Source organism: Hypanus sabinus, chromosome 2, assembly GCF_030144855.1.
Source record: "Hypanus sabinus isolate sHypSab1 chromosome 2, sHypSab1.hap1, whole genome shotgun sequence".
NCBI lineage: Eukaryota > Metazoa > Chordata > Chondrichthyes > Myliobatiformes > Dasyatidae > Hypanus > Hypanus sabinus.
The window spans coordinates 110,782,195-110,808,157 of record NC_082707.1 but is presented as its reverse complement, the minus strand read 5'-3'; the positions used below and the strand labels follow the sequence as shown (position 1 = coordinate 110,808,157).

General features: G+C 43.1%; 1 protein-coding gene across 1 annotated transcript in view; it reads left to right on the top strand.

Moving 5' to 3' along the window:
• Window positions 1-25,963, top strand: part of dnal1 (dynein, axonemal, light chain 1) — an 83,947-nt gene that overhangs the window by 32,258 nt on the left and 25,726 nt on the right. Inside the window, exons 4-5 of the mRNA XM_059951957.1 lie at window positions 2,526-2,581; window positions 20,226-20,281. Coding sequence (XP_059807940.1) covers window positions 2,526-2,581; window positions 20,226-20,281 — 112 coding nt within the window. The remainder of the gene's footprint in view (window positions 1-2,525; window positions 2,582-20,225; window positions 20,282-25,963) is intronic.

Below are 25,963 nucleotides of genomic sequence, written 5' to 3'. Positions count from 1 at the left end.
ATACTCCCTGAAAATTTGCCACATTTCTGCCATACATTTCCCTGAGAACATCTGCTCCCAATTTATGCTTCCAAGTTCCTGCTGGAAGCTTCATATTTTCCCTTACCCCAATTAACCATTTTCCTGATTTGTCTGTTCCTATTCCTCTCCAATTCTCTGGTAAAGGAGGTAGAATTGTGATCACTTATCTCCAAAATGCTCTCCTACTGAGAGACCCGATGCCTGACCAGGTTCATTTCCCAAAAGCAAATCAAGTACAGCCTCTCCTCTTATAGGCCTCTTATATTGTGTCAGAAAACCTTCCTGAGCACACCTAACAAACTCCACCCCATCTAAACCCCTTGCTCTAAGGAGATGCCAACTAATGTTGGAGAAATTAAAATCTCCCATCACGACAACCCTGTTATTATTGCACAGTCCCAGAATCTGTCTCCCTATCTGTCCCTGTTACTATTAGGTGGTCTATATAAAAAAAACACTCAGTAGAGTTATTGACCCCTCCCTATTTCTAACTTCCACTCACAGAGATTCAGTAGACAATCCCTCCATGACTTCCTCTTTTTCTGCAACACTATCTCTGATCAGCAGGCCACACCCCACTTCTTTTGCCTCCTTCCTCGTCCTTTCAGAAACATCTAAAGCCTGGCATTCGAAGTAGCCATTCCTGCCCCTGAGCCATTCAACATTCTGTAATGGCTATATCATCATTGCACCAAGTACTGGTCCATGCTCTGAGCTCATCTGCTTTGTTCATTATACTCCTTGCAGTAAAATAGACACATCTCAAACCATCGGTCAGAGCGCATCCCTTTTTTATCACCTGTCTAATCTCCCTTTACACTGCCTATAAGCTTTTTCTATTTGTGAGCCAACCACTCCTTCCTCCATCTCTTCAATTTGGTTCCCACCCCCCCCCACCCCATCAGCTCTAGTTTAAACTCTCCCCAGTAGCCTTAGCAAACCTCCTTGCCAAGATATTGGTCCGCATTGGATTCAAGTACAACAGATCCTTATTGTTCAGGTCACACCTGCCCCAAAAGAGGTCCCAATGATCTAGAAACACCTCATTCACAAGAAAAACTAAATATGTTGCACAAAATTTTACAATAAAGAACCTAAATTAGAAAAATAAACTCCTGCTATGTTCGATACGTGCATACACAAAAGAACCCAAGCACTAACCAATGAAGTGTAGGGGTGTTTTCTCAGTTTTCTTCACATTTTTTGCCCAGGCAGTAACATTAAGTCACAGATGACTCAGTCATATGTTTGAAGGAACAGCTTCACTTCCCATGTTATAACCATATCTCCATGTAATAATAAAAGGCTTAATTATATATAAAAGTACAATATAAATGTAATTTTTTTCCTTATTTGGTATTAACATTTTTTTCTATTTCTCTCATTAAATACTCACTTGAGTAAGTTTGCCAATTTTGTGTTTGAGTTCCTTGCAACTAAGATCTAGTCAGAATAGATTAAATCATTTTGCTTAGATCCATGCAGCCAGCAAAGCAAGACACTTATCCTTGGAATTGGTTCATTATTGACACAAAGTACAGTGTAAAGTTTGTCTTGTATACTGTTCATACAGATTAAATAATTACATCATGCATTGAGATAGTACAATGTGAAACAATAAGAATGGAAGAATAAAGTGCAACAACTACAGATGAAAGTGCATTGTAGGTAGGCAATAAGGTGCAAGACCATAACAAAGTCAAAAGTCCATCTTGTCCTACTAGGGAACCATTCAAAAGTCTTATAACAGCAGGGTAGAAGCTGTCCTTGAACCTGGTGGTATGTGCTTACTGGCTTTCTGCTCGATAGAGAGCTGAAAAGAGAATGTCTGAGGTGAGTAGAGTCTTTGATTATGCTGATTGCTTTACTGAAGCAGTGGGAAGTGTAGACAGTCCATGGAAGGGAGGTTGGCTACTGTGATGTGCTGAGCTGCATCCACAACTCTCATCACAGAAAGCAGTTGCCATACCAAGCTGTGGTGCATCTAGACATAATGCTTTCTATGGTGCATCAACAAAAATTAGTAAGGTCAATGGGGACATGGTGACTCCTATGAATTTGAAGCTTTCAACCCTCTTAATCTTAGCATGGTTGATGATGAAAGGAGCATGTGTACTGCCCAACCTCCTGAAGTCAGTGATTAGCTTTTTTGTTTTGCTAACATTGAGGGGCAAAGTTGTTGTCATGACACCATGTCACTGGGCTCTCTCTCAATCCTGTACTCTGATTTTTATTTTGAGATACAGCTTGCTACAGTGGTATCATCTGTAAACTGATTGTACCTTGGAAATGAAAGAACATTGTTCTAATCACCATTTCTCAGAAGTGCTATTTTAGTCACTTTGGTGATGTTTTGCAGACCTGAAGGCCTTGATTTTGCTTTTTTTTAAAAAAGATCCTTGTTTCTCAATCAGTAGTGCCGCTTTAAGTAATGAAAATCAGTGCAAAGAAGGAAATGTGCAGTGATCTCTGAAATCTGAAATATTCCTTCCCTTGTTTTTCAGAAAGTTGTCCCTTTCAACTAACTGCATTGAAAAAATAGCGAATTTGAATGGACTGAGTAAGTGTCAGACTTCTAGTAATTTTTCCTTTCAAGTGTTTTTAGTTTTACAACAAACATTTTTTAAAATGAAACTGTGATAATGTTTCAATTAAAGGGAACAATGTATGTTTGGATTTTTGCTGGCGCTTGTTACATGCCATTTTTACATGAAGGTTAACAACATTTACATCGGTAAAGCTGGCATCCTAAGACCTTTAAATAAAATCAGAGATCTACATAGAACAGCAAACAGTGCCGCACAGGAACAGGCCCTACAGCCCATGATATGCTGAAATAATTAAATTAATAATACCTAATTGCACCACTCCCTTGTGCCTACACATGGGCCATATCTTTACCTTCTCTAAGAAACTCCTCTATTGTAATTGTTTCTGCAGTACAGTCTGGGCACCTAGCAATCTCTGCGGGGGAAAAATACTTGTCCTACACTTCTCCGTTGAACTTTCCCCTCTCACTTTAAATGCATGCCTTCTGGTATTAGGCATTTTAACTCTGGGGGAAAAATACTGGTTGACAATCAATGTTCTCATAATTTTATAAACTTCTATCACGTGTCCCCTCAACCTCTGTTACTCTAGAAAACATATTCAGAGAAAGTATATCGTCAGAGATGTGTTCTGAAGTACCGTTATTACCTTGAATATTCACTAATGGTACAATGCAACTTATAGCAGCTATGCTACCAGTCTTATAATGTAGTGATCTGGAATAATAATTCAGAAGATGTGAACTCAAATCCAAACGGGGGGCATGTTATTTAGAATTCAGTTTCAAAAAGCTAGTAGAGAGAACAAGCTGTTATCCCTAATCCAGCATTAGTTCCATTTCCTTAAGTCTAAAGGACACAGGTGAATGGAAATAATGGACAATGCTTCTAATCTGTTCTTATCTACCAATAACACAAGAAACTTCAGGATGATGGATAGCTGATGGATAAAAGGATCCATCCATTTTAAAAGGATGTTGGTTTCTTTTCTTCCGGCTGCAAACTCTTTTTGAGTCTCTCTTAACTGACTTTATTACCCTTCCCACCAAAGACAAATGAGGAGGTTATGGACTTGTTACTTAGAATAAAATTGCCTTAACCACATGTGTTAGTGTCACAAGGCAATTCTGTACTTAAACAGGAAATAGGTGCCCAGATTACCCAAAGTTTATAATGCATCGTAATCCCTTCAAGTCACAGGTAACAATGATCAAGTTAATTTAATTAGTTCTTATCATCAAAGGTCTTCTGTCCACTGGTTCCGTGGTCTAGTGGCACTGCTAGCTTAATGTATGAGGCATGTATTCACATTGACTTCTTTTGGTCCTTCAAAGCAGTATAAGTATGTAGTTAATGATACTTGAAACGGGCTTCAACCAGGGCTCAAGGCAGTTCTTTCATTGGTAAGATCTTGGCTGGGTGCCGGTGAGATCTTACCAATGAAAGAACTGCCTTGAGCCCTGGTTGAGGCCTCTTTCAAGTATCATTAACTGGGAGGGAAGAGAAAACATAAGGTGATAAGTGGAACCTGAAGGGGGAGGGATGAAGTAAAGAGCTTGGAGCTGGCAGTCTTGCACATAGAGTGCTTTGGTTCATAAAGTCTTTTCAGCCTCTGACACATCACGCTGTAATTGGACAAGTTCATCAAAATATTTTGGAAAGTATTGGCAGCCTGGTCACACTAGGATGCCACGTGACCATAAAGATCTGGTGTTGCTGCCTCAGCAGAGGAGTTAACTCGTTTGTTTCCTCCAGTTATTTCATCCTCCTCATTTGTGTGAGCTGTATAGTTTATAATAGTAGCAGTAGATATTTGAAAAACAGGAGAAGATTCATAATTAATTCACTGTGATTTATTAGAGCTCCCAAAAAAGTTGAGAAACTCACATCGTTTCCATAATTGTCCATTGTTATGTATTATTCCTAAGGCATAACGGCAGTCTGTAATTATTTACAATAATTGCAAGGATACAGGCAAAAAGTTTGGCTGTTTGAGCAAAGTAGGAGGAAAGGTAGCTGTGCCACCTCAGCTGTTATGAAGTGCACACACCACATATCCACTAAAAATTTCTCAAAATATTTCCCCAGTATCAGATTAGGAGGAGAAGCCATCAAAGAAAAATTACATGTGGGCTTACATCGGGTTGCATTTTACAAAGTTCAAACTTAAAAGTAAACTTATTATCAAAGTATATATATGTCAGCATATACAATCCTGAGATTAGTTTTCTTGTGAGCATACTCATTACATCCAAGAACCATATTAGAATCAGTGAAAGAGTGCACCCAGCAGGGCGGACAAATAACCAATGTGCAAAAGACAACAAACTGATTCGCCGATTGAGTAGCAAAGGCTGTGACTCACGACATTTTGGAGCTTTGATCAGTGGCCAATTAACATTCAGGATTGATTGACAAAAATAAATTAAAATAAGGCAGGTGCGAGCAGAGTGGCAATTGTTGGAGTGGTCAGTCAGAGTTAGTGGGGTTTTTAAGGTTTCAGCTCTTTGAGACTTCGGCAAAGAGAGACTTCATTCAGATAAGGCAAAAAACACTGTAGAGTTTCTGCTCCTTCATAGTTTATAGTTTTTTCTTCTTTATAGTTGCTCAGTTAGGAACAGTAGAGATGCCAGGTAGGATAGTGGAAGGCTGCTCTTGTGAGGAGATCTCCAGTGTCCCTGACGACAAAACCTGCAAGAAGTCCATCTAGCTGCAGCTTCCAACACTCTGTGTTAAGGAGTTGGAGCTAGAACTGTATGAAATCCAGATCATTCAGGAGGACAGAAGAAGGTTCTGGGGATGAGAACAAGATTCCCGAGTGCCAGGGTCCGAAACATCTCAAATTGAGCCCTCGGCATTCTTAAATAGTAGAGTGAACAGCCAGAGGTCATGGTCCAATGACCCCAGGTAGGAAACTGACGTGGTTCTGCAAAGTGAGCTCAGGGAGTTAAGTGCTAAGTTTAAGGGCAATACCTCAAGGGTTATGATCTCAGGATTGCTAGTGCTAGTGAGACCAGAAATAGGAAGAGTATAGTTTTACACATGGCTAAGGAATTGGTGTCGGAGGGAGAGCATAAGATTTTGGATCATTGGGCTCTCCACCAGGGAAGGTGTGACCTGAACAGAAGAGACGGTTTGCCTCTGAACTCGAAGGGGATTAATAGTGTGGGGGGGAGGTTTAAACTAGAGTTGCAGGGGGAAGGGAGCCAGAATACCAGAACAGATAGTGAAGAGGTTATGATGACAGATGTTGGTAAGAACTAAGTCAAAAGTCAGGAATCAAAAGGTTGAGCATGGTGAGACTAATATCCTGAGCTGCGTATATTTCAACTCAAGAAATGTCAAAGGAAAAGTAGACGAGTTCAGGGCATGGATCAACACATGGAATTATGATAATGCAGCTATTAGTGAGTCTTGGTTGCAGGAGGTGCAGGACTGGCAATTCAATATTCCAGTGTTCTGTTGTTTTAGACATCAGAATCAGAATCAGGTTTATTATTACCAGCATGTGTTGTGAAATTTGTTAACTTAGCAGCAGCAGTTCAATGCAATACATAATATAGAAGAAAAACAAATAAAATAATAATAATAAATAAATAAATTACAATATACGTATATTGAATAGATTAAAACTCATGCAAAAAACCCCAGAAATAATATATATTTAAAAAGTGAGGTAGTGTCCAGGGGTTCAATGTCCATTTAGGAATCAGATGGTAGAGGGGAAGAAGCTGTTCCTGAATCACTGAGTGTGTGCCTTCAGGTTTCTGTACCTCCTACCTGATGGTAACAGTGAGAAAAGAGCATGCTCTGGGTGCTGGAGGTCCTTAATTCTGCCTTTCTGAGTTACTGCTCCCTGAAGATATCCTGGTATTTGTAGGCTAGTACCCAAGATGGAGCTGACTAAATTTATAACCCATTGCAGCTTCTTTTGGTCCTGTGCAATAGCCCCCCACACCAGACAGTGGTGCAGCCTGTCAGAATGCTCTCCACGGTACATCTGTAGAAGTTTTTGAGTGTACTCGTTGACATACCAAATCTCTTCAGACTTCTAATGAAGTATAGCTGCTGTCTTTCCTTCTTTATAACTACATCGATATGTTGGGACCAGGTAGGATCCTCAGAGATCCTGACACCTAGGAACTTGAAATTGCTCACTCTCTCCACTTCTGATCCCTCTATGTGGATTGGTATGTGTTCCTTCGTCGTGCCCTTCCTGAAGTCCACAATCAGCTCTTTCGTCTTACTGACGTTGCATGCAAGGTTGTTACTGCGACACCACTCCATTAGTTGGCATATCTTGCTTCTGTACGCCCTTTCCTCTCCATCTGAGATTCTACCAACAATGGTTGTATCATCAGCAAATAGCTATACCTAGTCACAAAGTCATGGGTATATAGAGAGTAGAGCAATGGACTAAACACACACCCCTGAGATGCACCGATGTTGATCATCAGTGAGGAGATATTATTACCAATCTGCACAGATTGTGGTCTTCTGGTTAGGAAGTCAAGGATCCAATTGCAGAGGGAGGTACAGAGGCCCAGGTTCTGTAACTTCTCAATCAGGATTGTGGGAATGATAGTATTAAATGCTGAGCTATAGTTGATGAACAGCATCCTGACATAGGTGTTTGTGTTATCCAGGTGGTCTAAAGCCGTGTAAAGAGCCATTGAGATTGCATCTGCCGTAGACCTATTGTGACAATAGGCAAATTACAATGGTTCTAAGTCCTTGCTGAGGCAGGAGTTCAGTCTAGCCATGATCAACTTCTCAAAGCATTTCACCACTGTCAATGTGAGTGCTCTCCGGCGATAGTCATTAAGGCAGCTCACATTATTCCTCTTAGGCACTGGTATAATTGTTCCCTTTTTGAAGCAAATGGGAACTTCCACCCGTAGCAGTGGGAGGTTGAAAATGTCCTTGAATACTCCTGCCTTTGGAAGGTCCATTGGGACCTTCCACCTTGTGAGGGTTCAATCTGTTTAAGACATAGAAACATAGAAAACCTACAACACAATACAGGCCCTTCGGCCTGCAAGGTTGTGCCAAACATGCCCCTACCCTAGAAATTACTAGGCTTACCTATAGCGCTCTATTTTTCTAAGCTCCATGTACATATCCAAAAGTCTCTTAAAAGACCCTATCGTATCTGCCTCCACCACCTTTTCCGGCAGCCCATTCCACGCACTCAGCACTCTGAGTAAAAAATTTACCCTTGACATCTCCTCTGTACCTACACCCCAGCACCTTAAACATATGTCCTATTGTGGCAACCATTTCAGCCCTGGGAAAAAGCCTCTGACTATCCACACGATCAATCCCTCTCAACATCTTATACACCTCTATCAGGTCACCTCTCGTCAAGGAGAAAAGGCCAAGTTCACTCAACCTGTTTTCATAAGGCATGCTCCCCAATCCAGGCAACATCCTTGTAAATCACCTCTGCAACCTTTCTATGGCTTCCACATCCTTCCTGTAGTGAGGTGACTAGAACTGAGCACAGTACTTCAAGTGGGGTCTGACCAGGGTCCTATGTAGCTGCAACATTACCTCTCGGCTCCTAAATTCAATTCCACGATTGATGAACGCCAATATACCATTTGCCTTCTTAACCACAGAGTCAACCTGCGCAGCAGCTTTGAGCATCCTATGGACTACGACCCCAAGATCCCTCTGATCCTCCACACTGCCAAGAGTCTTAACATTAATACTGTATTCTGCCATCATATTTGACCTACTAAAATGAACCACCTCACACTTACCTGGGTTGAACTCCATCTGACACTTCTCAGCCCAGTTTTGCATCCTATCAATGTTCCGCTGTAACCTCTGACAGACCTCCACACTATCCACAACATCTCCAACCTTTGTGTCATCAGCAAATTTGCTAACCCATCCCTCCACTTCCTTATCCAGGTCATTTATAAATATTACGAAGAGTAAGGGTCCCAGAACAGATCCCTGAGGCACTCCACTGGTCACTGGCCTCCATGCAGAATATGACCCATCTACAACCACTCTGTGCCTTCTGTGGGCAAGCCTGTTCTGGAACCACAAAGCAATGTCCCCTTGGATCCCACACCTCCTTACTTTCTCAATAAGCCTTGCATGGGGTACCTTATCAATCTAACATCAGCCTCTGAGACTGAGATCACAGGGTTATCAGGTGCAGCAGCGATCTTGACAGCTGAAGTTAAAAGCAAGCATAAAAGGCATTGAGTTCATCTGGTAGTTAGGGTGTTTCAGGACGTGATGGAGCTGGAGGGATTAAAGGGGAAGGGGTGGCGTTACTAGTCGGGGAAATGTCTTGGCAGTGCTCCATCAGTACAGACTGGAGAACTAGTCTAGTGAGGCATTATGGGTGGAACTGTGTTTTAAAAAAAAAGGTATTACCATGTTAATTGGGCTATAATACAGACCATCCAACAGCCCGTGGGATTTAGAGGAACAAATTTCTAGAGTGATCATAGACTGTTGCATGAAACATAAGGTTCTTATAGTAGATGCATTTAACTTTCCACATGTTGTGGAAATATTGTAAAATCCCATATTGTAAAAGAACAAGATGGGATAGAGTTTGTTAAATGTTATCATAAAAGTTTCCTTAATCAGTATGTGGAAGTCCCAACGACAGAGTGTGCGATACTTGAACTGCTGTTACAGAATGACACAGGGCAGGTGACAGAAGTTTGGGTAGTGTTCTGTGCATAGTGATCACAGTGCCATTAGGTTCAAAGTAAATATGCAAAAAGATGGGTCTGGTCCATGTGTTCAGATTCTAAATTGGAGAAAGGCCAATTTTGATGCTATCAGAACTGATCTGGCAAGTGAGGATTGGGACAAGCTGTTTTCTGGCAAAGGTGTTCTTTGTAAGTAGGAGGCCTTCAAAAGTGAAAATTTTAATGTATAAAACTTGTGTGTGCCTGTCAGAATAAAAGGTAAAGATAACAGGTATGGGCAACCTAGTTTTCAAGAGATATTGAGGTATGGTTTTAATAAAAAGTTGTGTTGCAGGTATAGGCAGATAGGAACAAATTAGTGCTTTAAGAGTATAAGAAATGCAAGAGAACACTTTAGAGAGAGAAATCAGGAGGCTGAATTAGCAGACAAGGTAAAGTAGATTCCTATGGGATTCTGCAGATATGTTAAGAGCAAAAGGATTGCAAGACAAACTTAGTCATCTGTAAGATCAGAATGGTAATCCATGCATTGAGCCTAAAGAGATGGGGAAGATCTGTATTTACTCAGGAGATGGACACAGATTCTATAGTAAAGAAAAACAGCATCACTTTATGGGCTCTATACATATTGCAGAGGTAGAGATGTTTGCTGTTTGAGGCAAATTAAGGTGGATCAATCACCAGGGACTGACAAAGTGTTTCCCTTGGACCCTGTGAGAGGCAAGTACCGAAATTACTAGGACCCTAGCCTAATTTACTGGCAGGCGAGGTGCTGGAGGATTGGAGAATAGCTAATGCTGTTCTGCTGTTTAAGAAAGGTTTAAAAATAAACCTGACATCAGTAATGGGAAAGTTACTGGAAGGTGTTCTAAGGGACTGAGTATTTGTATAGATATGGACTGATTAAGGATAGTCAGCACAGCTTTGTGCATGGTAGGTTGTGTCTAACCAATCTTGTCGAGCTTTTCAAGGAAGTTACCAGGAAAGTTGGTGAAGGCAAGGCAGTGGATGTTGTCTTCACAGACTTTAGCAAAGCATTTGACAAGTTCCCTCATGGGAGGTTGGTCAAGAAGGTCCAGTTGCTCCGCATTCAAGATGAGGTGGTGTTTTGTATCAGTCTGCCTTGAAGGACAATGGATGAGGCTCATCATCGTCTCAAGTTTGGGTGGAAGTTATGGAGATCTTGAGATGCCCAATCGTCAAGATCCTCCTCTCGGCCTCGCCATTGTAGTCCAAAGAAAAGCTTATATAGAAATACATTTGGCACCAGCTTGGCTGCCCGGGCTACCAGAAGGATGTTCAAAAATGTCCAGTCACCTTTGGGGCTCCACTCCAATTTTGCTGTCTGGGTTTACTCCCATAGCCTTTGTCTCCCCCAAGGCTGCCCACAAGGCAGTGGCTATTTACCCATAGTTGGGGATCTGGTTCACGAGCATCAGGGTGTGTCCACACACTAGTGGGCCTGTGTGCTACATGTGCAGGGGTCAAGCCTCCTCCCCATCCTCTGTAGTTCAGCCTGAGTCCAAAAGGAGTTCAGTTTCTGTGTGTTGCCAGCAAGGAGGCAGTACATGAGGCTTCCTGTTGGAGAGGCTATATACTGGCAAGAAGAGAATTGCACGTTCATCTTTCCTTTTCACAATTCTACTAGCCAGCATTGGAAGCTGAAAGTGAGAGTGACAAGCACACCCGATACACTGCCACACTAGATGAGGTAGTAAATTGGATTAAACATTGGCTTTGTGGGTGAAGCCAGAGAGTGGTAGTAGATGGTCAACTCTGTGACTAGAGGTGTGCCACAGGATTAGTGATGTTTGTCATTTATATCAACAATCTGGATGATAATGTGATTAACTGGATCAGTGGCATTGCAGGTTGAGAGGTTCGTAAAGAAAACTTCTGGCACATTGGTCCTCGTAAATCAAAGTACTGAGTACAGGAGTTGGGATGTAATTTAGAAGTTGTATAAGATATTGGTGAGGCCTAATTTGGAACAGTGTGTGCAGCTTTGGTCACCTACCTACAGGAAAGATGTAAGTAAGGCTGAAAGAGTACAGAGAAAATTTACAAGGATGTTGCCATGTCTGGAAGACTTGAGTTATATGGAAAGATTGAATAGGTTAGGACTTTATTCCTTTGAACATAGAAGACTGAGAGATTTGATAGAAATATACAAAATAATGAGGGGTATGGATAGGGTAAATACAAGCAGGCTTTTTCCACTGGAACTGGAACTAAAGGTCATAGGTTAAGGGTGAAAGGTGAGAAGTTTGAGAGGAACATGAATCAGAATCAGGTTTATTATCACCGGCATGCAACAGTGAGAAAAGGGTACTGGAGTTCCTTAATAATGGATGCTGTCTTTCTGAGGCACTGCTCCCTGAAGATGTCCTGGGTACTTTGTAAGCTAGTACCCCAAGATGAAGCTGACTAGATTTACAACATTCTGCGTTCACTCAGAGGGTCATGAGATTGGGGAATGAGTTGCCAGTGCAAGTGATACATGCAATCATGATTTCAATGTTTAAGAGAAGTTTTGATAGGTACATTGGTTGTAGGGGTATGGCCCCAGTGCAGGTCAATAAGAGTAGGTACTTTAAATAGCTTGGTACAGACTAGATGGGCCAAAGGTCCTGTTTCTTTTCAATGACTAAATATCGAGAATATAAGATGAAGAATGATTGAAAATGAGTCTATAGGTTGTGGGAACCATTCAGTGATGGGGCAAGTGAAGTTAAATGAAGTTATCCCCACTAGTTCACGAGCCTGATGGTTGAGGGGTAATACAATGGGCAAAATTATTGTTGTACAAGTTCTTAAGCACAATTTGGGAAAGAATTATTATAAATAAACTGTGGTGTCTGTGGTGCTGGTGGCGGGTGAAGCAAAAACTGTTAACTAAGTTGTCTTGGTGCTGAGGGTATCTTTTGAGTCAGTGCCCAGGCTGTTCAAAAACAAAAACATACCCTTCAAGGACATCCCCATGTTCTACCCCTACCGTGTCCACTATCGCCATTTCTGTGTTTGTTGACATGAATCAATGAATTATAAAATCACATGTTTAGAATAGCGTTATCTAAAATATAAATATGCTGTTGAAAACAGAAATAATACAGTATCAGGTGGGTGACAGGAGTATATGCATATAAAACAGGTAATGTTAATAGTGAAATTTTAAACAGAAGTTAATCTGGTAATGATTAGCCAAAATTTGGTCACTGTCAATTTAGTTAAATATAAAACAAAACTGTTTTAAAATTGTATAGGACAACTGTTGCAACAATTTTGAAATGACATACAATATTGCCCAGAGGCTATAGTGGAGCAGCCTGGGAAGACTCACGCAAGTATTGTCCTCATTCCCCTTAACAGCTTTAATCTTATGATGTTTTAATTGCTTTTAGTAATATTGCACAAATTTTATTTAGCTCTTCTCATCTCACACAAGTAACAGTATGTAATTTATTTTAAATGCCATTTAGTAAAACAGGCATCCCCACTTTTAGAATTAATTGGAATACTTTTGAAAACATTTACGCACACATTCTACATATTCATTACCATCATTGTGTTTTCTGTGGTGCTGTATCTTATGCCAATCTAGTATGAGGGAAACATTTTCATAGAGCTGCTTCTAGATCAGTTCAATTTAGGTCAACATTTTGCTCCTCTCCTCTGCATCCTTCTGCCTTTTGTCTCCCATAGTGCTACTGGGAGCCGAAACATTGACTGTTTATTCATTTACATAGATACTATCTGACCTGTAAGCTCCTCCAGCATTTCGTGTGTGTCACACTGGAGGAAACTTGTGTTCCAGCAGCAGTCTCAGTCCCTTCCTCAAATATGAACTGCCTAGAATTTAGAATTGATCAGTTACCAGGGCTGAATTCCTTTCTCCTGTACAACAAATTTAAGGGTCTAGCCACCTTGCTGGTACCTCTGAGTAACTGTCATCGCCGATTACCTGAACACACGCATCATAGTTTATTTTACTTGTGCACAAGGAGAACATCGAGATCCCTATCACCACACTGTTCTGAAGTGAACAGAGAAATGCCATTTTTATACAGAATTGACTGGCAGTTACAGATACTGACCGTTTGGTAAGCTGCATATGTTTCAAATCCTTGCTTGCAAGACAAATCGCCATTCACAATACAGTTATTAAAAGTTAATAGAAACTATAAGCTGGCAACTGATAATACTTTGAAGTTAATAAAGCAATTGCCCCTTAGTTAGTGGGTGTGTTTCACATCCTTCTGTTATATTCTTATCTCGTCTCCAGTAAGTGAAAATGGCTTCAGGAATCTGCTCTGTAAAGGGAGGCTATGCACTTCAGAGACAAATAAACTCTTCTCGGCTTCCGGTCGGGTACAGGTATCGATTGTAACTGATCATTCAATGACAAACTCTGCCATCGTCTTCAGGGATGATGCCTACACACATCTAGTCCAGTGTTATACATACCACCCTCACCCCCCACCCCCCCATCATCTGTCCCTTCTGATTGGTTAGACCTCATCCAATCAGTAGTTTTATGCAGTCAAAGTCAATCCTATAGCCATTACAAATGCAATATTCTACTGCCAATTTCGCAATAGCAAATTGACTTTGGTACATAACTACTGTGCTAAACCAATGGTTTCTGGGACCATCAGGTGAAGGAAGCCTTCGAAATAAAACTAGAGGAAAGGAATTTTAACAAAGATAAAGGTCTTGCTCTAAGTAAGAGCTGGAATTCAATTGTAAACAAAGTGGAACAGTGGAAACCTGATTGGATGAGAACTAACTGTTCAGGAGCGACGGATGACAGTATATATACCAGCAGACTAGACTTGCAGAGATATCATCCCTGATGAAGATGGCAGAGTTTGTCATTGAAAGATCAGTTAAAGTCGATACTTGTGCCTGGCTGGAAGCTTGAGAAGAGTTTATTCATCTCTGAAAGCATTAGTTCCTTTTTCTCCTCAAAGACCTTTCTTGCCTGGGCTCTCTGCACTTTGGTTGCAATCTAACCTTATCTGAACATTGTTAACCCTTGCCTTGCCAAAACCTCTACAGTGTAATCCCAGTTGAAAATAGATTTTGGAAAATCTATTGTACACTGCCCCTTCGAACTCTTATAGAACCAACTGGCTCAATACAAGTTTCCCTGAGCCTCACGCAGCTGAATTATAGTGGGAAGTTGTGCTTCCATTGGATTTGTAGGTTGCAAAATTTTCCTCAGTTACTTTCCTAGCATTCAAAAGATCTGGCTGTGTTGCCCTTAATGCATTTGTTTAGCTTTATTACATTTTCGCTTTAGTAATTCATTTGAAATTATTTTCTAGTTAAAGTTAAGGTTGATAACTACGTTGCAGTTGTTGAAGGTAAATTTATTATCTGTGATGTATCGCATGCGATGACATCACACCCAGTTTTGCCACATCTTGTGAGTAAATACCAGTTTGGAGAAACAGGAAGGCAGGAGCTTGAGTATGCAGGATCAGCGCAAGAAAAGTTCCATTTCTACGCACTAAGAAACATCATAGAATCAACGCCATAATTTCATAAGTCAGTCGATATGTTGAAGTAAAAATGTTAACGCTGATTCTGTTAAAAGTAATGACGGTTGATAAAGTTTATTTTCTTGTGCTATTGAAAGCGTTGCTAGATAGTTTGTGTTGAAGTGTATTTAAAGTTGTTGATGGCGAGGTAGATTCTGACTGTATGTTGTACTTTAATGAGACTTTAATGTAATATAGTTTGTTGTAGTTTTACAAGTATTTATGATGTAAATGTGATGCCAAGAAGGAAACAAATACTGTATATATTTTGTATTGTTTTATCAACAGTTTTCACCATACGTTAATGTGGAAGAGTGAACAGTAAACGGTTAATCTTACTGTGATCCTGTCCTCATTGACTTCGGTTTAACTCTGTGTTTAGTTCAGAGTTTCTACACATGCATGAGAACACTACACTGGCAGAGCAGCTAGATTTTCAGTGGGATTAATTACACAATGTCTGACTGCACCTTTATTTATTCATTAATTGATGTGCAGCGACTTGGATTCAGTCCACTTAGCTTACCATCACAACAGGTCAACAGGCGATGCCATTTCATAGGCTCTTCACTCAATCCTGGAACATCCAGGCAGTGAAGATGCATACATCAGGGTGCTCTTGACTGTAGCTCTGCATTCAATACTATCATCCCCCAAAGCTAATCAATAAGCTGCAAGACCTATTTTTAATACCTCCTTGTGCAACTGGATCCTCAATTTCCTCACTTGCAGACCCCAGTCAGTTCAGATTGTCAGCAGCATCTCTTCCACAGTCACCAACAGCACAGGTGCACCACAAGGCTGTGTGCTTAGCCCCCTGTTCTATTCGCTTTATACTTATGACTGTGAGGTTAAGCACAGCTCCACTGCCATAATTACCTTTTGCTGACAGCACCACTGTTGTTAACTGAATCTGACAAAACAGCATATAGGAAGGAGGTTCTGTGGAGGGGGGAGCTTAGGATGATGGCGCCTAACGGCAACTCCTCTGCTTGCATCTTTGGAAGCAGCTCTATTTCTATATTTAATATCTCTTTTCCCTTTTCAGGGTTCTTTTGAAGACTTGCTGACTTTGGTTCTTTGGGCACAGAGCTCGAAAAAAGCGACGCATCCAACTTTTAATGCCATGAATCGGCAAGTTGTTTGTTATGTCTGCCCTCTCGTTGTGAAACAGGGGCACCTCTTTTCCCCTTATTAGGGAGAGAGAACCTGTGGTATGTCAAATTACCAGGTGAATGAGAAGTCTTTGTGTTCTGCAAGTCTATCTTTATTGATGCTTTGCTACACACTTGAGTGATCAGTGCGGGGGGGGGGGCACCGATGCTTTTTTGCTGGTGGGTGGGGGTCGTTGCCTTGCTGCTGCTTATGTGTGGGAGAGGAGAACTTTGGGGTTCTAATGTTTAACTGCCATTCATTCTTTGGGGCACTCCACTCTTCTCGTGGATATTTGCAAACAAAAATAAGTATACATTTCTCTGACATTAAATGTACCTATTGAACATGTCAAATCTTCACAACCTTCTAAGTAGAGGCACTGCTGGGCTTTGTTTCTGATTGCACTAATGTGCTGGGCTCAGGACAGATCCTCTGAAATGGTAACACTGAGGAACTTAAAACAACAAACACAAAATGCTGGTCAGCAGGCCAGGCAGCATCTGTCAACAAGGAGAAGCACTGTCAACATTTCGGGCCAAGACCCTTCATCAGGACTAAGTGAAAGGAAAGGTACTAAGAGATTTGAAAATGGTGGGGGGAGGGGGACATTGAAGTGATAGGAGAAGACCGGAAGGGGTGGGATGAAGCTAAGAGCTGGAAAGGTGATTGGCGAAAGTGATACAGAGCTGGAGAAGAGAAAGGATTATGGGACGGGAGGCCTTGGAAGAAAGAAAGGGGGAGGGGGAGCACCAGAGGGAGATGGAGAACAGGCAGAGTGATGGGCAGAGAGAGAGAAAAAAACAACTAAATATTGTCAGGGAAGGGGTAAGAAGGGGAGGAGGGGCATTAACGGAAGTTAGAGAAGTCAATGTTCATGCCATCAGGTTGGAGGCTACCCAGCTGGTATATAAAGTGTTGTTCCTCCAACCTGAGTGTGACTTCATCTTGACAGCAGAGGAGACCATGGATAGACATATCAGAATGGGAATGGGACGTGGAATTAAAATGTGTGGCCACTGGGAGATCCTGCTTTCTCTGGCGGACTGAGCGTAGGTGTTCAGCGAAATGGTCTCCCAGTCTGCGTCAGGTCTCACCAATATATAAAAGGCCACACCGGGAGCACCGGACGCAGTATACCACACCAGCCGACTCACAGGTGAAGTGTGGCCTCACCTGGAAGGACTGTCTGGGGCCCTGAATGGTGATGAGGGAGGAAGTGTAAGGGCAGGTGTAGCACTTGTTCTCCTTACAAGGATAACTGCCAGGAGGGAGAACGGTGGGAAGGGATGGGGGGGGGGGAACAAGTGGACAAGGGAGTCACGTAAGGAGCGATCCCTGCAGAAAGGGAGGGGGAGGGAAAGATGTGCTTGGTAGTGGGATCCCGTTGGAGGTGGTGGAAGTTACAGAGAATTTTAAGTTGGACCTGGAGGCTGTTGGGGTGGAAGGTGAGGACAAGGGGAACCCTATCCCGAGTGGGGTGGCAGGCAGATGGGGTGAGGGCAGGTGTGCAGGAAATGGGAGAGATGCGTTTGAGAGCAGAGTTGATGGTGGAAGAAGGGAAGCCCCTTTGTTTAAAAAAGGAAGACATCTCCTTCATCCCGGAATGAAAAGCCTCATCCTGAGAGCAGATGCGGCGGAGACAGAGGAATTGTGAGAAGGGGATAGCATTTTTGAAAGAGACAGGGTGGGAAGAGGAATAGTCCAGGTAGCTGTGAGAGTCTGTAGGCTTATAGTAGATATCAGTAGATAAACCGTCTCCAGAGATGGAGACAGAAAGATCAAGAAAGGGGAAGGAGGTGTCAGAAATGGACCAGGTAAATTTGAGGGCAGGGTGAAAGTTGGAGGCAAAGTTAATGAAGTCGACGAGCTCAGCATGCGTGCAGGCAGCGCCAATGTAGTCGTCGATGTAGCAAAGGAAAAGAGGGGACGGATACCCTTATAGACTTGGAACATGGACTGTTCCACAAAGCCAACAAAAAGGCAGGCATAACTGGGACCCATGCGGGTGCCCATGGCTACACCTTTAGTTTGGAGGAAGTGGGAGGAGCCAAAGAAGAAATTATTGAGAGTAAGAACTAATTCCTGTAGACGGAGGAGAGTGGTGGTAGAGGGGAATTGGTTAGGTCTGGAATCCAAAAAGAAGCAAAGAGCTTTGAGACTGTCCTGGTGGGGGATGGAGGTATATAGGGACTGGATGTCCATTGTGGAAATAAGGCTGTGGGGGCCAGGGAACTTAAAATCATTGAAAAAGTACAAAGCGTGAGAAGTGTCATGAACATAAGTGGGAAGAGATTGAACAAGGGGGGATAAAACAGTGTCAAGGTATGCAGAAATGAGTTCGGTGGGGCAGGAGCAAGCTGAGACAATAGGTCTACCTGGACAGGCAGGTTTGTGGATCTTGGGTAGGAGGTAGAAACGGGAAGTGCGGGGTGTGGGAATTGCGAGGTTGGTGGCAGTGGATGGGAGATCCCCAGAGCTGATAAGGTTGGTGATGGTATAAGAGACAGTGGCCTAGTGCTCCTTAGTGGGGTCATGATCAAGGGATAAATAAGAGGAGGTATCAGAGAGTTGTGGCTGTGCCTCGGCCAGGTAGAGGTCAGTACGCCAGACAACAATAGCTCCCCCTTATCAGCAGGTTTTATAGTGAGGTTGGGTTTGGTGCGGAGGGAGCGGAGAGCAGAGCGTTCGGAAGGAGTGAGGTTGGAATTGGAACACGGTGTGGTGAAGTCGAGACGGTTGATGTCCCATCGGCAATTAGCAATAAAGAGATCCAGAGCAGGCAGAAGACCAGAGTGTCCATGAAGAGGAGGAGGGTTGAAGATGGGAGAAGGGGTCATCAGTGGGGGTAGGAGAGTCCTTGTCAAAGAAGTAAGCTCAGAGATGGAGCCGGCGGAAGAAGAGTTCAGCGTCATGGCGTACACGGAACTCACTGAGGTGTGGGCAAAGGGGGACAAAGCTGAGGCCCTTACTGAGGACAGAGCGTTCTGCCTCAGAGAGTTGAAGATTGGAGGGAATGGTAAAGACCCGGCATGGGTGAGAGGTGGGATCAGAGGGGGGAGGGAGGCTGGTAGTGTCAGTGGAGAGGGAAGGGTTGGGGTGAGAGGAAGATGGAGCCTCTGAGGGTCCAGGAGCTGACAATGGGATCTGAGGGAGAGGGGATTGCAGAGTGGTGGTGGGGGAAGGGGAGACGGGAGACACAATCGCAGTAAGTGAAGACCCGGCCTGGATTTCAAGGCTGGAGTCGCAGTCGGTGGTTGCGCAATCACTTTGAAGCTGTCCATGGTCGTTGGAACCCGTGTTGATGGTGCTTGAATCCGGGTTTTGGATATGCCATGGGTTGCTGGGGCAGCCGAGATGGACAGCCGGGCCTGAGGCCGTGATACGAAGTCCATGCTCTGGGGTCTGCAGATGGAAGATCCTGCGATCCTTGCAGGACGTGATAAAGTCAAAGAAATGGCGATTGCACGCATGGATCCGACAGAGGATGAAATAATGGACAGGTCCATTGCAAACGGAGAAAAAGGTGTCCCAGAGGTGTGGAAGTGATTGTGACAGGGACGCCAGGTACCTTCTCATGGCGGAGAGTGTCACCCTCAGAGCTCGACGGGAGAAACAATGGGAGGCAGAGTCAATTAAATGTGAGTACCTGGGATCCTCTGAAGGTCTGAGGAACTGAAAGTTGCTTCCTCTCTCCACCTCTGATTGCCCGGTTCGGACTGGCTCATGGACCTCTGGTTTCCTTCCCCTGAAGTCAATATTCAGCTCCTTAGTCTTGCTGACATTCAGCCAAACTTTCAATCAATTGGTCAATAGGTACATTTAATGTCAGAGAAATGTATACAATATACATCCTGAAATTCTTTTTCTTTGCAAATGTCCACGAAAACAGAGGAGTGCCCCAAAGAATGAATGACAGTTAAACGTTCGAACCCCAAAGCTCCCCCCAGCACCTCCCTCGCCCTACCTGAAAGACTACTCGTTCACCCGGTAATTCGACATACCACAGGCTCTCTCCCTCCCTAATAAAGGAAAAAGAGGTGCCCCATTTCACAACGAGAGGGGAGACATAACAAACAAGTTTTTTGTTTTGTTTTTGTTCCATAAGATTTCCAAATAAGTTTTTTATTCCATAAGATTAAAGTGGGCAGGGAAGAGTGCTAAGTCTCATGCCCAACCATGATTGGATGGTTTGATGAACATGCTGACATGTCCATGCTGATTATTGTAAAATTAAACGTAATACTGAACTATTGTGTTTTCCTCTTGTTTTCCAGAGAAACTGAAAATTCTATCTCTCGGAAGAAACAACATAAAGAATTTGAATGGTCTGGTAAGTGAATAACAGATTGACCATTTGACTCTAACGTCCTTAATTAAAATCTAAACTTCTTTCTGTAATGGTGTAGTAAAGTCGGAATCAGGTTTGATATCACTGGCATATGTTATGAAATTTGTTTGGTGTTAGCAGTAATTTGCAATACACACTCATATACTCTTGTCTCTCTCGCGCTCTCTCCTCTCTCACTCTCTCCTCACTCACTCACCCACTCTTCAGGCTTCAGTACCACCTCCTTGATGGTAGCAAAAAGATGGTACGTCCTGGATGATGGGGGTTATTCATGATGGATGCCACATTCCTGAGGCATTTCCTTTCGAAGGTGTCCTTGACTCAGGGGATGCTTGTGCCCATGATGAAACTAGCTACATTTACAACTTTCTACAGTTCTTTCTGATTCCATGCAGTGTCCCCAGACGGTGAAGCAACCAGTTAATGCTCTCTGTGTATAAATTTTTGAGAGTCTTTGGTAAGTCTCCTCAAATTCCAAATGAAATATAGTTGCTGGTGTGCCTTCTTTGTAATTGCATCAGTAAGTTGGATACAGGATAGATCTTCAGATATGTTGACACCCAGGAACTTGAATCGGCTCACCCTTTCCACTGTTGATCCCCCAATGAGGACTGGTGTGTTGTCCTTCAACTTTTTCCTGGTCCACGATCAGTTCCTTGGTCTAGCGTTGAGTGCAAGGTTATTGTGACACAACTCAACCAGCTGATCCATCTCACTCCTGTATTCCTTGTCATCACCATCTGAAATTCTGTCAATAATGGTTGTGTCATTGGAAAATTTATAGATGCTGTTTGAGCTGTGCCGAGCCACACAATTGTGAGTGTAGAGAGAGTAGAGCAGTATGCTAAATGTGCAACCTTGATGTGCACTAGTGTTGATTGTCAGTGAGGTGGGGGAGAAGCTTTCTGCTTTAATTTTTCGGCTAGAGAGGCAGCTAAGTTGCTTGCAGCGCAGAGGGGTCATTCATGCAGCTGAGGAGGATTAGTTAAGAGTGGAACAGATAGCCAGGGGTGCCCTGTCTCAGGACCTGACTGCTTGGGGTCTCCAACAGTCTCATAAGACGTGCCCACCCATACATCTTTTGTTGAAGCTACTGGGTACTCACCATACTATCTGATGTTTGGGCGCAAGGCGAGGTTGCCCATTGACCTTTGCTTTGGGACTTACCACCAAAGACTTAGCTGAGGTAGTGTCTGAACCTGAAGAGATAGGTGAGTGGGTGCAGAGGTCTCAGAGAATTAGGAGACCACCAGATAGCCTGGCCTATGTAGCACTAGGGGAGCAGAGTATGACTCCTACTGTTTTGGGGAGCTGTGTCACTGCCTTTTACACCTGGATTAGAGACTTTGTTTTGCAAGAACAATGGCGTTTCAGTTCTGATGGGGACCAACACCCCTCTTGTGAGGAGGCTCATAGAGGCCTGCAAGCTCCATTACTGAGATAATGGCCTCGGTTGGAGCTGGGGAACCAGATCCTGTGGTCATATCACCCCCGGACTGACCTTGGCCTTGCCAGCTGTTTCTGTCTGAGAAGTATCGGAGGGTTGCGTTGAAAACACTTCATGATGATTCTGGACATTTGGGGGTCGAAAAGACCTATGGATTGTTCAGTGTCCGGTTTTAAGTCAGAGATCGAAGAATACTGCAAGTTGTGCATTCAATGCATACGGCGGAAGATGCTGCCTACGTAGGCAGCTCCCTTGTTCCACTTGTAGAGTGCGGGTCCCCTGGATCTGGAGTGTATGGATTTCCTGTCAATGGAACCCGATGCCAGCAACACGGCGAATGCCTTGAGCATCACAGACCACTACACCAGATATGCACAGACTTTTTCTTGCACCTGTCGCTACGGGATACTGCAACCTGATGGCTCTCACAACATCAGCCACCTGCCCATTCTCATGAAACAGTCAAATGCGCAACGTTGGAGCTCATGGTTCCGTTCACTTGTTCTCTGTCGACCTCCTCCAGGCACAGCTGACCCTCGGACCCTCGCTCCTCCTCCACGCCATCCGGAGGTCTACCCACTCTCTCCATTCACGTCTTCTTTCCTCTACTAAATCCCTACTCCCAGACCCACAAGAAAGAACATCCTGCTCATCAGCTAACATTATCTAACATTATCTAACGAAGCTCTCGGTTATACAGGTGAACAGGATGACATTGATTGTCAGGAATACCTCGGAGAGGGAGATCACCCTCAGGGTCAGATGGCAAATGCCAGTGGTATATCTCTTTCCAGTGCCGGTAATGTCTAGTGTCTCTGTGAGACAAGCCAGGGAGAAACTCTGTCCGTAAAAGGGAAAGTTGACTGTCGAGTCATTCAACTTTGGTGACTCCCCAGTACCTGGAAGTTGATAGAGAAAATGTTGAAGCTGTGAAGTGTCTTTTCTGCTGACAAGTTTGATGTGGGTTGCTCCAAGAGCACTCACCACACCATCTGGGTGACAGAGGACATCGAGTTCAGGGAAAGGTCATGGCGACTGTCACCTGTAGAGGTGGAGGACATTTGGCAGCACCTATGGAAGCTGAAGGAAGCTGGAATCATCACTGAGTCCAGAAGCCCCTATGTGTCTCCAATAGTGGTGGCCAGGAAGAAGAATGGGAAGGTACGGATGTGTGTAGTCTATCAAACTCTGAACAATCGTACAGTCCCCGACCAGGACACATTGGCTTGCCTGAGTGGTGTAAAGTGGTTCAGTGTGCTGGACTTGAGAAGTGGGTATTATCAGATACCTATGAGTGAGGCTGACAAAGAGGAGGTGGCATTCACATGTCCACTGGGATTCTACCAGTTTGAAATGATGCCCCAGGGCATATCAGGAGCCCTGGCGTTTTTCCAGCATGTCATGGAGAAAACGGTGGGGAATATGAACTTGCTTGAGGTGTTCATGTACCTGGTTGATCTCATAGTGTTCAGTTCCACCTTGGAGGAACATGAAGCGAGGCTACTGAAAGTGCTGGGCTGCCTGAAAGCTGAAGGGTTAAAAATTTCCCTGGACAAGTGCTAGTTCTGAAAAATCTCTGTCAACTACGTTGGGCCCATAGTCTCACAGATTGGAGTAGCTAAGGATCCAGCTAAGATGGAGGCAGTGATCAGATGACCAAGGCCCCAAACTGTGAGCTCCCTGCGCTCGTTCCTGGAATTCTGTGGGTACTATCGGAGGTTCATGAAGGACTACCCTCAGATTAGTCACCCTTTAAATCAGCTTCTGTGTGGTTACCTTCCCTTGGGGAAGAAAGGGAGGAGGGCGAAAGGAGAGGATGGTAAAGGTTACCTTAGCTCTTCAGGCATTTTGGAGAAAGATGCGAAGAGGCCTTTCAGTTGCTGAAGGAGGTGCTAATGAAAGCACCTGTGCTGGCTTTTGCTGATCCCTGCTTGCCGTATGTACTGCATACGGATGCCAGCAGACAGGGCTTAGGGGGTGTTCTGTGTTAGGATCAGGGCACAGGGTTGAGACCCATAGAGTTTGTCAGCTAGAGTCTGTCACCCTCTGAGCGAAACTACCCCACACACAAGTTGGAGTTTCTAGCATTGAAATGGGCTGTGGTGGATAAGCTAAGTGACTATCTATATGGTGCCAAGTACAAGGTGAGGACTGACAACAACCCATTAACTTATGTCCCGACTTCGGTAAAATTGGTTGCCACTGGCCATCGGTGTGATGTGTGCATAGAAGGCTGGAGAGTTACGGAGAGTGGGAGAACATTCCTGCCCCTGGAGTGAAAGCAATATGCCAGTTTTCCATCACGGGAAATGCAGAAGAAAGGCAAGGGCAAAATCAAGCAGTAGATCATTTGGGAGCTTCTGATGGTGCCATTCCACAAGTTTACTGTAACCTGACTGCTCTGAAGAGAAAGCAGTTGGCAGAATTGAGTTCTGGGGAAGTGGCCACCGATCAGTGAGATGACCTGTGCATAGATACTCTTTGGTCAGCATTTGCGAAAGGGGACATGGCCCAAGCAGACAAGGTGAAACACTTTGCTGTGTCTCTGCTACTGATGGAATGGCCCAGATTCTATACTGAGTCAGCTTTTTTTTTCTCTCCATTATTGTGTATTGCATTGTACTGCGGTCACATGGACAACAAATTTACCAACATATGCCGGAGAAATTAAATCTGATTCTGAATTACTACTCCACTTTTGCTGAGATGTTGGTACTGTCCTCTGCCTGATGAATAATAGATACTAATATGTGTTTCAGCAATGATCTCTGGCTCCATGCATAGATTCCTATTTTAATCTGTATTTAGCCCAGCCCTCTTACTATCCATTTTTGTTAATATCGAAGACATTGAGGTTTCTCTTGTTAACTTCAACACTATAAAAAAGTCAAATTTATTGTTATATGCACAAGTACTTGTAGCTGCCTTCCAGGTACATCATACAAGCAACATTCATAAGAAAAAGATAAAATAAGCATAAACTACATGGAATTTTTATAAGAAAGGATATAATTAGAACAAAAATGTCAATTTTGTGCAGTGTTCAAAGTAGTAATGCTAAACTATAGTGATTAAGGCTGTGGTAGTTGGTCAGGAATCTCATGTTTGCAGAGAAGTAATTGGTGGTGTGAGATTTAAGGCTCTGTACCTCCTACCTGATGGTATCTGCAAGAAAAGGAGATGGCTCAGAGCCATCTTCTTTCACTCTTTGATCTTTTATTAACTTTTCCACTTTGTTTTCCATATTTAGCCTGGTGTCCCCATTTGTATTATAAGACCATAAGATACAGGAGCATAATTAAGCTATTTGGCTCATTGAGTCTGCTCTGCCATTCCATCATGATCCATTTTTCCTCTCAGCTTCAATCTCCTGCTTTTTTGCCACCAACAATCAAGAATCTATCAACCTGTGCCTTAAAAATAGCTAATGACTGGACCTCCACAGCTGTATGTGGAAACAAATTCCATAGGTTCACCACTCTAGCTAAAGCATTTCATCTTCATCTCCTTTCTAAAAGGATGCCCTTCTATTTTAAGGCTGCATCTTCTGATCCTAGACTCTCCCGCCATAGGAAATATCCTTTCCATATCCACTCTATCAAGGCTTTTCAACATTTGATAGGTTTCAATTAGGCCACCCCTCATTCTTCTGAATTCTAGTGAATACAGGCCCAGAGCCATCAAACACTCTTCATATTGACAAGTGATTCAATCCTGGACAATCTGGCAATAGAAACCTATCTTTGACCTCTAATTTTTCAGTCTGATCCCATTCAACGGTGTACATATTCTTTCTTTAGTATTATCTACTGTTCCTATTCCTTTGTCCATCTTCTACTTATTGCTAACACTGCATGCTGATGCTTTAGACATCTGCTATGAATGTAAAATGGTTATTGGAACATAACTGCAGTAAACCTGGGTATCATAATAAAACTTAATTTTAAAAATAAAATATTTTTTAATTTTTGGAATATTAATCTGAAGACAAAGTAACCTAATCATAATCAGTACTTTAGAGCCAGCAAGATACTAATTCCAAATTGCCATTAATTTTGCTTTAATAGATCTATATATATATCATTCACAAAGCATAACATTTTCAGGCTAATCTACTCTGAGAGTAGTTTGGAAATACCTGAAGTTGTCATCAGATCACTAATATTCAGAAGCAACATTGGAGCAAATTACAAACTATAGCTAGTGGAGGAGTAAGA